Source organism: Anarhichas minor, unplaced genomic scaffold (assembly GCF_050575085.1).
Source record: "Anarhichas minor isolate MPS153535 unplaced genomic scaffold, ASM5057508v1 ptg000016l, whole genome shotgun sequence".
In the NCBI taxonomy this organism is placed as follows: Eukaryota; Metazoa; Chordata; class Actinopteri; order Perciformes; family Anarhichadidae; genus Anarhichas; species Anarhichas minor.
Genome location: NW_027466462.1, coordinates 1,865,813 through 1,879,316, shown reverse-complemented (window position 1 = coordinate 1,879,316; position 13,504 = coordinate 1,865,813). Strand labels below are relative to the sequence as shown.

The window sequence follows — 13,504 nt, the reverse complement described above, 5'->3', positions numbered from 1 at the left end:
AAAACACTTGTAAACACTCAAAATCTTAAACACACGTACGCACACAAATGTCTTTTTCCCCGTTAAGTTTGCTTCTTCGTAAAGTGCAAGGCAACATACAGTAAACTTTGAAATGTGTGACATACAACAACTTTCGCGTCTGAAGCTCACACACACACACTCACACACACACACGCACACACACACACACACACACACTCACACACACCTTGTATGTCTCATAACCCACTGAACTCAGTACAAACTTGGCACAACACTACTAAAGCCTCTAAGATGTAGCGCATATAGCCGGCACACTATGGATACAGTAGCACGCTCCTACCAGAGCTGAACATCTACGACGCCTCACAGGAACTCCGCCCGATCAATAGTTAGTTCATGAACGCGTTAACGACCGAGAACTAACCCTTTACATGAACGGAGGGGAAAGCACAGCATGTGTCCTCTGGCGGACTGCAGCCTCGTTCGTGGAGATCCAAAGCTTGAAAAGCGGAACTTTGTTTGTCTCGATGTGATGCGTTCAAGTGTCTTAACGATAATGTTTTGTCCTTTTTTTATTATAGTGGTGGAGTTGCATCAGGATGAATCAACTTTTGGCAAGTTGCATGAAAATAAAGACTTTGTTTGTTAACCCCCGATCTACGGGACACCTGCAGCTGGTCTCTGACTCGTCAACGGTTTCTCTTAATTACATCGTGGACATGGAACCTCTCCAGTGATCCTCGTTACAGAAGAACTACTACGACGAATTTTACTTTTGAAAGAGTCCAGTTCTGGTTTAGTTGTTTAAGCTCGGCTGGTCGAGGAGTCTCTCTACTGACTGCACAGAGGTGCAACAAGTAGAACTCTTTTTCTCCATCATCTGGTTACACAGCAAATAAGCAAATTTCCCCAAAATGTCTGACCGTTCCTTTAAAGAACACTGTAAAACCTGAATAGTAGTCGCCTCTAGAACTCGTAAACGTCAATATTTTTAGCCATTTCCGAACAGCAGCAGCTGAAGTTAACTTCACACACTGGAGATATATGAAATCTTAGTTTTTGTTATAACCTGGTTTTACCACCATAAGCGCTCTTGCAGTAAAAACCCACAAATGCTGCCGGTCGGTCGGCACAAACGAGCTAAATTGACTATTTTGAGGCGCCGTCCGGTGAGGCGGTGAGGCTGAGAATGCACGCGGGGACACAACGGACAGCATCGGTTGGCTTGGACTGTATGCACAGTGGCAGAGGAGCTCGTCAAAGCCAGGACAGCTTCACAGATCAGCATTGGGAAAATAAGATATACAAAAAAATATAATATATATTTGTAATAATAATAAAAGCTTTTAACCACAGACAAGGCAAAATCAAATATGCACTGACTCGTACTCTTATGTTACATATACAATCAGGAGTATGGCAAAGTAGGAGTAGTATACCGAGTAGCTGCAATGTCGTGTTAATGTGTGTTTGATGCTTCCTCCTTCTGTAAACATCTTCACAACACAACACATCGAGTCAGTTCATCTGGTGCCGTTCCTGAAACCAGTGGGCGGACTTCTCTCTGACTCCCACACGAGTCACATGTTAGACCTTATAAATAACAACGCGCTGTACCGTACTTTAAAATCACAACAATCCTCTTTGTGAGGCCGAGTTCCAGATGAAGCGACTCGTCATAAAGCGTCGGATCACACAGACAACAGCCCATTAAGAACCACTTTAGAACCACGACAGCAGAACCTTTGTGAAACCGTATATGATTCAACATTATTCACAGGTTAATACAAGTCCACACGAGTACATTCTTCAGTACGATTATTTGTTTTTTTTTGCAACATTTAAGATATTCCTCAGGTCAGTGGAGGATAAGGTCGAGATGTTTCACTTTGTTCATTTTGTTGCCATTTCAGTTCTCATGGCAGCAGCAAGAAGAAATAAATACTCAAAGTCTGAAGGCTGTTCGTAAGTTCGAGAGAAAAGAATTCAAACATTGTAACAACTTATAATAGATATAAAATAAGATGGCTGCACTCGACATGCAAGGAGAGCACCGCAGAAACACATTTCTAGGTCAACGAAAAGAAACGTCTGCGAGAACCATTTTGTTCCACGACTCCCTTGTCCTCTGTCGGCCACGGCAGCTTCCAAACTCGAGCAGGCAAACGGAACCAAGAGCAGGACGCCGATGGTGAAGCGATGCAAAGCCACGCCCCCCTCCGAAAACACAAAAGAAGAAATAGAAGAAAGAAGAATCCTCCCTGCACAATGGAGGATAAAGAAGCAGGGAGGACGTAGCATAAACGTTGGGAAGATGGTTCTCCTCTTCTTCCTCACACCTCTGTCAGGCCACTAGGTATTGCGGTTAGAGGGGAGGAGAACAGGAGGGGTGCTCCTCACCCCTGGTGGGGGGGGGGGGGGGGGGGGGCAGTATTAAGCACCTCATGCTGGACTTCAATTGCCCGAGGAATCTGCCTCACCAGCCCCTCCTTTGATTTCCCAATTTCCTGCGTGAGAGAAAGACAAATTAAATTAAAATGACAATTTCTGGACCTCTCGGTTTGTTTACAATAAATAAATAAATAAATAAATGACCATAATGCCCCAAAATAAGACGATGGCGATGCTGCAAATGTGCTTTAGTATTTAAGTTGTTTAGCTTTAGATTATAGGGATACGGTTTGGCAGCTGACGTTCCCAGAGCTCGATTAATGTCCGGTTACTTTTCTATGGACGGCGGAGGAGTGACGTAGAGACCTGTCAATCACCGTGTAGCCCCGCCCTAAAGCATCCCCTGCTTTATGGTCTGTTTGACTCTAAATGGACCATAATGTACTAAATGAACATCATGCTGTATTGAAGAAGACTTGAAACTAGAGATTGAGACCATAAACTCATGTTTACAATGTTTACTGAGGTAATAAATCAAGAGAGAAGTAGAGTCATTTTCTCATAGACTTCTATACAACCAGAGGAGTCGCCCCCTGGTGGACACGAGAGAGAATGCAAAGTTACGACTCTTCTCTCGGCAGAATCGGAGATTGCCGCCTAATTGCCGAACACAATGAGGAGAGAGACAGCTATCATAATAATTGTGCTCTAAATAGTTTATTCTTCTAAACAGAAGGAACTAATGTAGTTTTGCATATGTGATGTGGTGGGACTGGGGCTCTGTTACCTGAGAGAGAGCTGTTAGACTTCTGCTTGTGGAGCTTCTCTCTGTCCTTCCTCACCTTGGGTATGATCTTCAGCTTTATGCTGCTCTTACTGTTGACCCTCACCGAGTCCTACAGAAAGAAGAACACATGAAAATGCAATAAAGAGATATTCTACGTTTTCAGACGAGCTGTGAGAACAGACAGCTGTGCTGCGACGAGTTATGAATGACACTGTGGCTGTTTGTTAGACAGACTGTGATGACACAACGGATGATTTTTGCGTCCCCCCCTCACCTCCTCGGAGCACTGCATGAGCGGACAGATCCAGTGGATGTCGTCCAGCTTGTGGAGCTCGGCGCTGAGGCTGTTCAGGGTCGTCCGAAGTTCCTCCTCCTCCGGAGAGTCCGACTGTGGAGGACGAGGAGGAAACTAAATGAATCCATTTCTACTCATGAGCGTGGTACCCAGCGTTCACACTTCAGAGATGACCTTCTCTAGTTATGTTTGCTCTGCTGCACAAAGGTTTATTGTGAGCGATGATAAGTTTCCTTCACAAGGTAAATAAAGCTCCAGCAAACAAACCGAGCAAAGACAACAGACGGTGTGAAGTGAAATGTGAGATCTGAACGGCTTTCAGGCAGAGACGGAGAGACAGCGGAGAGGAAGAGAACAGAAGAGTGGAACAAAGACAACAGCAGAGAGACGACGTGCATGAAAGTGAACAACTGTACCAGTAGTTTTCCATCAAGCAGCATCCTGGTCTCGGCCTGGAGGACTTTACTGCTGTTGACGATCTCCACGGCCGTGCTGCGACTCAGACACTGAAAACACAAACGAATCACTTCAGATTGAGCTTATTCTTCTGTTTTATCTGCATCTTCTCACAAACACAAAGTCATTTGTTTCTTTTAAAGTCTGCTTTTACTTCACAATGCCGGTTTATGTGATGACGTCGCCTCTCATCACTAAATATTTGTCTTTCATTGCAGGCGAACCGGTTTGTCTGTTTGCTCGTTCAGAACAAAGCTGCCGACCGATCCCCCGACACGCGACTCTGTTTGTTTACTTATAATCACAGTATTATGTCTGTCTTTTTAATTTAACGTTGAACAACGTGGGCCTCTCTTAATACCTCGGGGGTGGACAGTTTGGCCTCCGTGAGCACCAGGGCGGTGGCGTTGACGGCGTGGGCCAGTTCTTGCTCCACCAGCTTGTGGGTCTTGGCTGCCTCGCGGATCCTGAGGGAAGAACCAGACGGTGGGAATCACAGACTTCAAAGAGCTGCAATTATTATCTCAACGAGCTGAAGAGGCTCAATTATAGTGATTATTCCAACAAGTCGTCTCCGCCTGTTGATGGGACAGGAGCTCGGTTTCTGTAGCTCTGTAAATAAAATGGACTCGACTCCCCCCCCCCCCCCATCTCAGTTCTATTTGTAGATGTTTGGATTCAAAAGTTTTAAATCACAAAACTTTAAGATGAATCACATCCGTGTCCGTTTGATGAAAGTCTGTCAGCACTTCCTGTATCGGTCTCCATCTGCCGTCCAAACATCTCCACTCGGACCCTCAAACATTTACGTGCACGCCCTTTATTGTGCTCCTCACATTTTCCATTTCAAATCTCTTGTTATGACTCTATCTCCGCTTCGGAGACAAGTTAGCAAATGTAATTAAAATATGAATCATCCTGAAAGGGGAATTTAGTTTTGCAAATATAATCGAGAAGATGATAATAAATCGGACAAACTGAGACGTACTGAGAAGACCTCCGAGGGAACCAAGAGGTTTATAAGCGTGAAAAAGAGACATGGAATGGCTCATCGGTGCAACGGAGGGAAACAAATGAAGCCAGCTGATTGCAGTGGGAGAAACAAATCCCAAAATGTAGAGCACAATTCCCCCCCCGACCCTTTTTATCTCCAGAACACAGAAACACACAGAAGCAGATCATCAAACAGAAAGGTAGCTGATACGCTTGCTTTGATGTGTGTCAAATAGTGTCATTATGTTTGTTTATTTGCAATTTGCACAAAGTAATGAACTCGTAAAGTTGGAGAAGCTTCTGTGATGGTACAACGTCTGGTGGTGTTGTTAATAATGTTCATCGTCAACGAGGTCTCTGCATCTTTGAAACTGGTTCAATCAGAGAACGGCAAACACGCACCGAAAAAAAAAACCCCACACAAAATGAGAATATATTATAGTTATACAGTTAAATCAGATAAGTGGGGCTTTTAACCTGCGTCTTACTTGTTGATGAGCGTGTCGGCCACGATGCCCAGCTGCTGAACCTGAGCGCACTCCTCCTCCGTCAGGTACTCCATGGACTGCTGGGAGTTAAGGCGGGGTCTGCTGTCGCGGTAGCTGTCGAACTTCCTCTTGTCCTCCCACGACTTCAGCGTGCTCTCGAACGCCTGGAACAAACAAGTCACGTGTGTTCCTTTTCAACACTGAGAACAATATTGTGTTTCAGGACTGCATTTTTCAGTGCCGACATTTTGGCCAAAAACAGACTCTACTAAAAAGTTTCCCTCCCGTTAACTGAACTCTGACTACCTGTGCCCCAGCCAGACCAATTTCTAAAAGATAGTCCTTGAAAAATGTGAAAACACCATTGAATTCAAGATCTGAATGAAGACAAAGGAATAAGCAGAAGAGGTTCCAGTAAACAGGTAACCTCTCGTCTGTGCTGAGATACAAGCAGAACATATTTTTAACTGTAAATTTTAGGAAACTGAGGGAGAAAAAAAGAATAGTAGTTGGTATTTGAGTGGGACATTACTCTGTCTCTGGTGAGCATCTGTGCTCGGTTCTTGTGGACGATCTTGACGATGCCGGGCGGCTGGATCCAGGCCTCTCCGTCCACCTGCACAGGAACGCCCTCCTCCCCGAGGATGGTGATCTTCACCTGGCGGCACTGAGACGCAACAGAGCACAAAACGGCAGCCGTCAGACGAGACCTCATACAGCCGATTATTACCAGCGGTTCTGTGCTCGACCTCCTCTGTCCTCATGTCATGGGATCCTGTAGAACCTATCTACACATGGAGAACTTGACCAAAGACACCTTGTGACTGAAAGGGAAAGCAGCGCCTCTCATTCACTTCAGGTTCAGGAGATTAAAACAAACAGCAGTACGTGCAAAGAAATCTGTAGGAGACGGCTGCTAACCGCTGAACACCTGACACGAGGTTGTTTGTTGATCTAAGAATTGAAGTGCTTTGATTTAGTGTTGAAGTTGAATCACTCTAACAAGATGAAGGCTCTGATCAGACACACGCATGTCAGCAGCCTGGGGCGGCTGAATAGTGAAGCCTGAAGAGTCTTTGATGAAATCTCCGTGAGGAAGCTAAATGAGAATATCCGCATGCTGCCGATGACAATCAAGCATTGTTCTTATTGCCTATGTTTGACGTGTTAGCATGCTAACATTAGCACAGGACACAAAGTACAGGTGAGGCCGACAGGAGTGTTATTAGTTTAGCAGGAATTTGGTCATTAACCAAGGTATCGGCCAAGTATCATTCTAATGGTTGTTGCGTAACTGTGACTGTGCTAATAGAGGTGTCTACTCCATGCAGGGATGGAGGTTACCTGTGCGATGCGGTGGTGCTGCAGGTTGATGACTCTGGACATGGCCATCTGCATGCTGCCGAACACCGCCACCACCTCCAACTTCTTATCGTCAAATGACGGAGCGCCAAAGTTCTGAACACAAGAGTCGAGAGTGAACAACATCCGGTAACTTTTCAAACCTGTTTGCACCATTTCTTCGAGGTGTAGATGAGCGCTACGCTACATCTCTCACAACACTCACGTTGTCCTCCTTGGTGCCTCCCCAGAAGTTGATCCCGCCTGCATAGCTGGGGATGTTGAGCACAGCCAAGCCCTGCAGGCTGGGCAGAGACATGGGAACACCGTCACACTGAAGAGAGAGAGAGAGAGAGAGAGTACTGGAGGTTAATAAAAGAGAAAGAATACACACAAAATGATGGCATTTCATTTCCCCTAAATATTCCCCATTCAGACCTCCAGCTGAACTCTCTGCTCCAGGTTCTTGTAGGTCTTCTGGACCAGCTCTTTAGTCCCCAGCACTCCGTACCACATCATGTTCTTGGTACGACTGCTGCAGAAAGAAGAAACCAATCAACGCTATGGAAGTCAGCTTCAGTGACCAGAGAACGGTATCAATGAGGTTGAGCTGAATCGCTGTAGCTGGTGAAGGATACTGGACATTAATTGAGAATAGAGCGGAAGGAGCCGCTGGTTCTGTGTTGACATTTCTCTTTAAACTATGTCCTCAACGTTACCAAACATCCACGATACAATCTTGTAAAACTCTTTACTTTACTTTAACTTTTGATGAGTTTCCAGCAAAGAAGAGTTAAAGTATTCTCTAAATATGTGTGTGATGAATAAACACTAAGCAGGACAGTTGGAACAGTTGCAACATACAATTTGTTGTTGGTAAACAAATAAAATGATGTTTGTGTGTGTGTGTGTGTGTGTTCATACCTGCATTTCTTAGGGTTCTCATCTCTCTTGTTGTTGAACTCGAGGGAGATCTTGGCGTCCAGGCCGATGCCGAAGTAGTTGTTCATCACACACTTCTCTGAACATTGTCTGCAAATACAGAACATATCTACATTGTTTCCCTAAAACGTGATAACACATTAATACATGTTATCAACCCGTAGCTAGTGTGTGAAGGACACGGATGTGAGTGCACACAAAGACTTACACAGAGTCCTCGCTGAAGGTGACCGTGTGGAGGCTCTCTGGCTTCTCCAGGACAATGGGGGAGGTGGGACTGAAGCTTCCTTGACCTGCACAGAAGAATAAATGTTCTGCAAAGTTTCTTTAGACAAAATAACAGTGACATTGCACAAATGATGCGTTATCCTTGACGAAAACAGTGGTCATCAAACCTTTTCCGACAAAATTCAGTAGTGAGAGTCTTTAAAATGTACAAAGCAGCATTTCGGGGTGCGTCCCTTCACCTCGCGTCCCTGCTGAGATCAAACTAAAGGGACACTCACGTGGCTCGGCATCCTTCAGCTCCTCGCTGTTCTCTCTTTTGATGGAGGACGAGGACGACATCCTCTGGACCTGCGTGTGTCGGTTCTGCTCGTCGACCACTGAAAACGACGACATCGGTGAACTCGATACAAAAACCCCCTCGAGGCACGATGGTGCCAAAATAATAGCAAAAGAAGAAGAAAGGAATAGCAGGACGAGGAACAACAACGCAATGCTTTCTGGCCTTCCTCTCACCTTTCTCTGCCTGTTCGATGATCTGCCTCAGGGCTTTCTTCAGGCTGTTGGCCCTGAGCATCAGCTGCTCCTTGGACCGGTACGTTTTACCGTCTGAACCCGACTCGCCGACGCTTTCGACGGGGCTCGAGCCGTCGCTCTCCTGGCTGGGCACCGAACCCGCTGGCACCACCTGGACGTGACGGGAGAAAGAAGAGGAAACATCCGCTAATGTAGCATCTGTAAAACACATCCTGGTATTTTCCTGTTGATAATAATGATCCCTGCAGCATTGTCACATTATCACCAAAGCAGCAGTGTTCATTTTCACTATTCCTGCTCCGTGGTGTGACATCCCTCCCTCTTGTTTCTGGCGGGTCAATATTCATTTACAGGCAGAACCGAGGAAGACTTTACTCATCAGAAATGAAACGATGCTTGGTGAAAAGCTAAACTTTCCTTTCCCCTTTTATTGAGCAGGAGGTTGAAATCGTCCTGACATTTTGAGGGCTGCGTTATTCCTTTAGGAGCACCGACATCAATCTGTGAACGAAAGACTCCAAAGGGACACGAGGAGCTGTATGCCGTTCTGTTTGTTAAGCTCCTGTGAGGAAAGTGAAGATGTTAAGATACTGCTTCTCCTGTAAAGGTCGAACCGAGGGGATTTAAACACTCCCTGGTGTTTCAACGGAGGAACACTTTCTAACAACACCATTCAATATCTCAGACATGTTAACAGATGTTCAGTGTCATGGCTGAATATTTATCTGATTTGGATTATTGGACGTGACGCTAGAGAGCGAGACTCATAACAACACAGTGACCGGATCAAGTGAAAGGTAAAGAAACAAGAAATGTATCCTTAAACAAGCAGCTTTTGAGTTGTTGGTCACACTTTTTGTTACTGTTACAATCTAATTTTGCTGCACGTTTTTGCTCGATATGAAGTATTACGGTATTTGACAGCGACACTGATTTCTAAAACTATTTCATGTTAATCAAAATTGTTTTGTTTTTTTACCTGAGCCTCCGCTTCGTCACTCAAGGCCTTGACCAGAGAATCAAGCTTCTCGTTCAGCAAAGAACACTGAAAGAAAGAGACAGACGGTTCATTCAGATCATGTTACTGTGTGTGCGGCTCCCCAGCTCACTCCACACTCTGATGAGGAGAGTAACTGTGGACTTTACGTGCACATCAACGACAGGCAGGCGTTTCTAAATGATCATTTTTGTGCAGCTGCAGTAACACTCCAAAGCGGCGTGAGATCAAGTACCTAAACAGCCCATTGAGGTCTTTGCTTTAATTCATTTTTCCTCCAGACATCAATAACGCGTCACATTACTTGGAATAAGTGGGATAAGCGGCACGGAGCTGTGACAGAAGAGGTTTGGGGAAAGCTCGAGGTGCTCTGCTGGGTGACGAGATGTTCTCTTCTCAGATGTGAGCCTCGATAACTTCCTCTCAGCACGATATTTACATTTCATTTTCTTTCCTCTGAATGGCTTTAAGGTTGGTAAAATAATCATCTCCGACAGTAACACACAGAATATATTCTGTATCAGCGTGTTCCATAAACTACATGATGTTTATACTGAGTATATATATAAATAAAGGTATTTGGTGACTTAAACCCACTTTTTCCAGCCTCAACTGCTCTTTCAACTTGATTCTTAAAAAGTGTCAAAATATTAATTAGATACAAATGGGAGGGAATAGTGGCACCTAACCTTTACACAACTATCTCTGTCACACTCTCTGTTTCTCACACACACACACAGCTCACTAGCGTTACACAAGCTCTTACATAATACAAACACATTTACCTTCTTTGCCATGGCGTCGGCCTCCTCCTTGTTCTCTGTGGCTCTCTCGTACGCCTTCCCCACCTCCGCCACGAAGTCATTCACCGTCCCACACAGGAACCTGATGGGGGGGGAGAGGGGAGACGGGTGAGGGTCGACATGATTAATGTTGAAAATGAAAGGAGTCAGCATGTTGACTCGTTTCAGATTTGGTGAGTCACCGTGCAGTCACTGTGTTTGGAGATCACACACACACACACACACACACACACACGCACACACACACGCACACACACGCACACACACACGCACACGTTTCATCACCTGCCCGTCGGCTGAGTCGCCTTCACGCAGTCACTATTTACTCACAGCTGTTGCGTTGCTGCAGCATGACTCAGCGGGGAGGCTTCTCCAAACTCACACAGCGATCAGCAGATATTGGATCATGTCAAATGAAAACAACACGCTGCTCATTTTACGAGCCTCGTCCTCCCGTGAACGCTCTCGCAGGCTTGTTTATTTTTTCTAAATTAGACATCTGTAAATGAAATATGCATGATATTGCACTCTGCTTTAAGAAGTTTATGGAGGTTTTTGGAAGGCTTGTGTGCTCAGTGCGTCTGCTGAATACTGTGCAACTCTGCTTAAAATGTCTTCATTTCTTTTGGAAGTGTCGCTGAATGGATCTCCTGAACAGCTTTTAAACCTGTTGTAAAGCAGAAAGCGTTCCTCTCTAACCTTTAATATAATCAGGCCAGATGTTGGTTTCTAATGTGTGCAGCACAACAGAGGTGTTGCTTCTTAAAGTCAATGACAAAGCAGGGTTATCATTAAACTCTTACACCTGTGTGAGAGAGCTTTCTTCGTGTCGATCGCACTTATTCGTCTTTAATCTCCACTTTGACCCCATTACCTCAGGAACAAATCACTGCTAACGGTTAACGGGAGCCATTAGAGCCCGACAGCGGGCCCACTTTACTGAATGTCTCTTTGCTGCCAAAACAACAACAGCAAACTGCATAATAACAAGTCACAGCCCCATGCATGAATAAACTCCCCTGACGCTGATCCCAAATGGAATCCCATCTCGACTCCTGGTTAGTTGAAACCTGTTAAAATTCCACAGTAAGACATTTCAAAGCAGGAATGACGGCATTTTACTTTGTCCGACAACACCGGCGTCGTGTCTTTAACGTGCTGCAGGTCTCCACTACATAAACACACACGGAGCGCTGGAGAAAAGTGCTCTGTAACGGCCGCCAGACTATTCCCAAGGGAAGACTTCTAATGTCCTAATGCACTGAGGATGAGCCCTAAATACTGATTTGTCTCTTTCACTTACTGTCCCCTGTGTGTGTGTGTGTGTGTGTGTCCTTAGGGAGCAAGAAAATCAATACTCATTGACCAGACGCTCACTTTTTGTCTGGCTCTTTCTGTCATTATCTCTCTTCTCTATTTTCCTTTTCCCCCCTTCTACCGTTCATCCTGCCCTCTTTATTCTCATCTTCCCATCCTTCTTTCTCCCCCCTTCTACTTTCCCCCCTCCTCCCAGTCGTCACAAGGTATTCACAGCACGTACTTGGCAGAGGAAATGACGTCGCTGTGTTTGTCCGAGTCCAGGATCTTGGCGAGGTGGGAGGCAACGGAGTCTGCACACTGAGTGATGTGGACCTGGGGGGGAGGGAGAGAGAGAGAGAGAGAGGGAGAGAAAGACAGAGAACTGGTTTAAATGAAGACTTGGATTTTACTGTACGAGTTGTGTGAGAGTTTGTTAACAGATGTTTTTTAAGTTTTCCTTAAGAATTGAAGGTAACACGGGCGAGGAATGTCTTCCTTTAGGTACCAAAAACAAAATGAAATGTGATTCTTCACATCAGCTGTTCACAAACTGTTTTGCTCCGTGACTGTTGGAATTAAAGCATCAACTTCTCTGGACCCGTCGTCACATGTTGCACACGTTACTCAGATGTGAGGAATTCCACTTGAGACTATGAAAGCTTTACTTCTCAGAATACTTCATGGTCTCTGTTAGAGGTCAACGTAACCAACAGATCTATTTAAAGTGTGCAGAATATTAAGAGGAAAAACAACTGTGTGGTGTCAAGACTTCAACATCAAAGGAGTGATATTATTTAATCCTGAGGTTGTCTAGAACACATATTTTACTGGTCGGTAGTGTTTATGTATTCAGGTTGTTTCTATCCTGTTTATGTGCAAAATAAAAGTGGTTTTCCTTATTTTCCTTTTGCTTAAATTCAAAATACAGAGCTGCCGTTTGTCAATATCTACGCCACCGCCGGTGGATTAGCTCCGATTGCTTCGGCTGCCAGCTGCCAGACTCAATTGATTCTCAGTGGATGTTTTCAAAAATAATTTCAGGGAGCTGGCGAGGATCTGGCTGCGTGGGGCTAATTTATGGGCACCATCTGTCTAAAAAGCAGACAGCTTTTCTGAAAGCAATTTACCTGCAGAGGAGAATCGAGGCTGTCGTCTTCTTTCACGAGCGGCGTGCGTTTGGTGGTGGTGGGCACCTCGTACGTCATCACACTCCATCTACAAGAGACAGACAGGGAGGTCAAGAACAAGATAATGAACTTTATTATCATCTAATCTGATCAATTCAGGAGGACAGGACACAGGGAATCCAACACGCCGTCTTTATGTGAATGTACCGCCGATAAAAACGTGGAAGAAGTAGAAGGACTATTTGTCGGCAGGGAGCAGTGACTACCTTGTTCTCTGCCAAAGATTGTTTATGAGGTAAAAGAAGCATCACTCTGGAACATTTCCGAACAAGTGTACGAGTGTTTTTGTAGTCCCAACAAGTCCAACAGAGAGACACGTCTTCTTTCTAGCTGATTGCGTTGCATTCTGGCAGATAAAACTTTCCTTCACATCAATAACTTTAACGTTTTAAATGGGGACCTTCAGTAACAAATAGCTTGTGAAAAATAAGGTGGCAGGTTGCAGCTGTTATTTAAATGTGCCAGATACATATTTAGTCAACATTTAAATTATATATAAGTATCAGATTTAACTTAATTAAAAGGACTCGTATAAGGATTGGGGCCGTAAAAGCGTCACTGGGACGTCCCTGATATATGCTCTGCGTAATTCTTGGTTGATTTATAAGTTTGTTTTCAACCATCAGAAGCCAATAATGCACTAATGCTGCTTCATGTTCAACATTGAGGCACGATAAGTATTTCTTAAATGGTGTCTATGAATGATTGCCAGAGGTATAAATAGCGATACATAGCCTGCGGTACTTTCAGCTAATTATCTTTATTGCTGTGACTAATTCTT

The 13,504-nt window shown here is 44.8% G+C and overlaps 1 protein-coding gene across 1 annotated transcript in view; it reads right to left on the bottom strand.

The window, feature by feature from the left end:
- Positions 1–2,404: 2,404 nt before the first annotated feature.
- LOC142950766 (diacylglycerol kinase delta) overlaps positions 2,405–13,504 on the bottom strand; it is a 49,921-nt gene continuing 38,821 nt past the window's right edge. Inside the window, exons 14-31 of the mRNA XM_076092374.1 lie at positions 12,664–12,751; positions 11,778–11,869; positions 10,220–10,319; positions 9,417–9,482; positions 8,417–8,588; positions 8,182–8,280; positions 7,884–7,968; positions 7,658–7,765; positions 7,172–7,268; positions 6,960–7,067; positions 6,737–6,850; positions 5,925–6,059; positions 5,393–5,556; positions 4,273–4,378; positions 3,872–3,961; positions 3,435–3,548; positions 3,161–3,269; positions 2,405–2,489 (exon numbers count right to left, since the gene is read on the bottom strand). Of these exons, the coding sequence (XP_075948489.1) occupies positions 2,437–2,489; positions 3,161–3,269; positions 3,435–3,548; positions 3,872–3,961; positions 4,273–4,378; positions 5,393–5,556; positions 5,925–6,059; positions 6,737–6,850; positions 6,960–7,067; positions 7,172–7,268; positions 7,658–7,765; positions 7,884–7,968; positions 8,182–8,280; positions 8,417–8,588; positions 9,417–9,482; positions 10,220–10,319; positions 11,778–11,869; positions 12,664–12,751 (1,900 nt within the window). The 3' untranslated portion in view covers positions 2,405–2,436. The remainder of the gene's footprint in view (positions 2,490–3,160; positions 3,270–3,434; positions 3,549–3,871; positions 3,962–4,272; positions 4,379–5,392; positions 5,557–5,924; positions 6,060–6,736; positions 6,851–6,959; positions 7,068–7,171; positions 7,269–7,657; positions 7,766–7,883; positions 7,969–8,181; positions 8,281–8,416; positions 8,589–9,416; positions 9,483–10,219; positions 10,320–11,777; positions 11,870–12,663; positions 12,752–13,504) is intronic.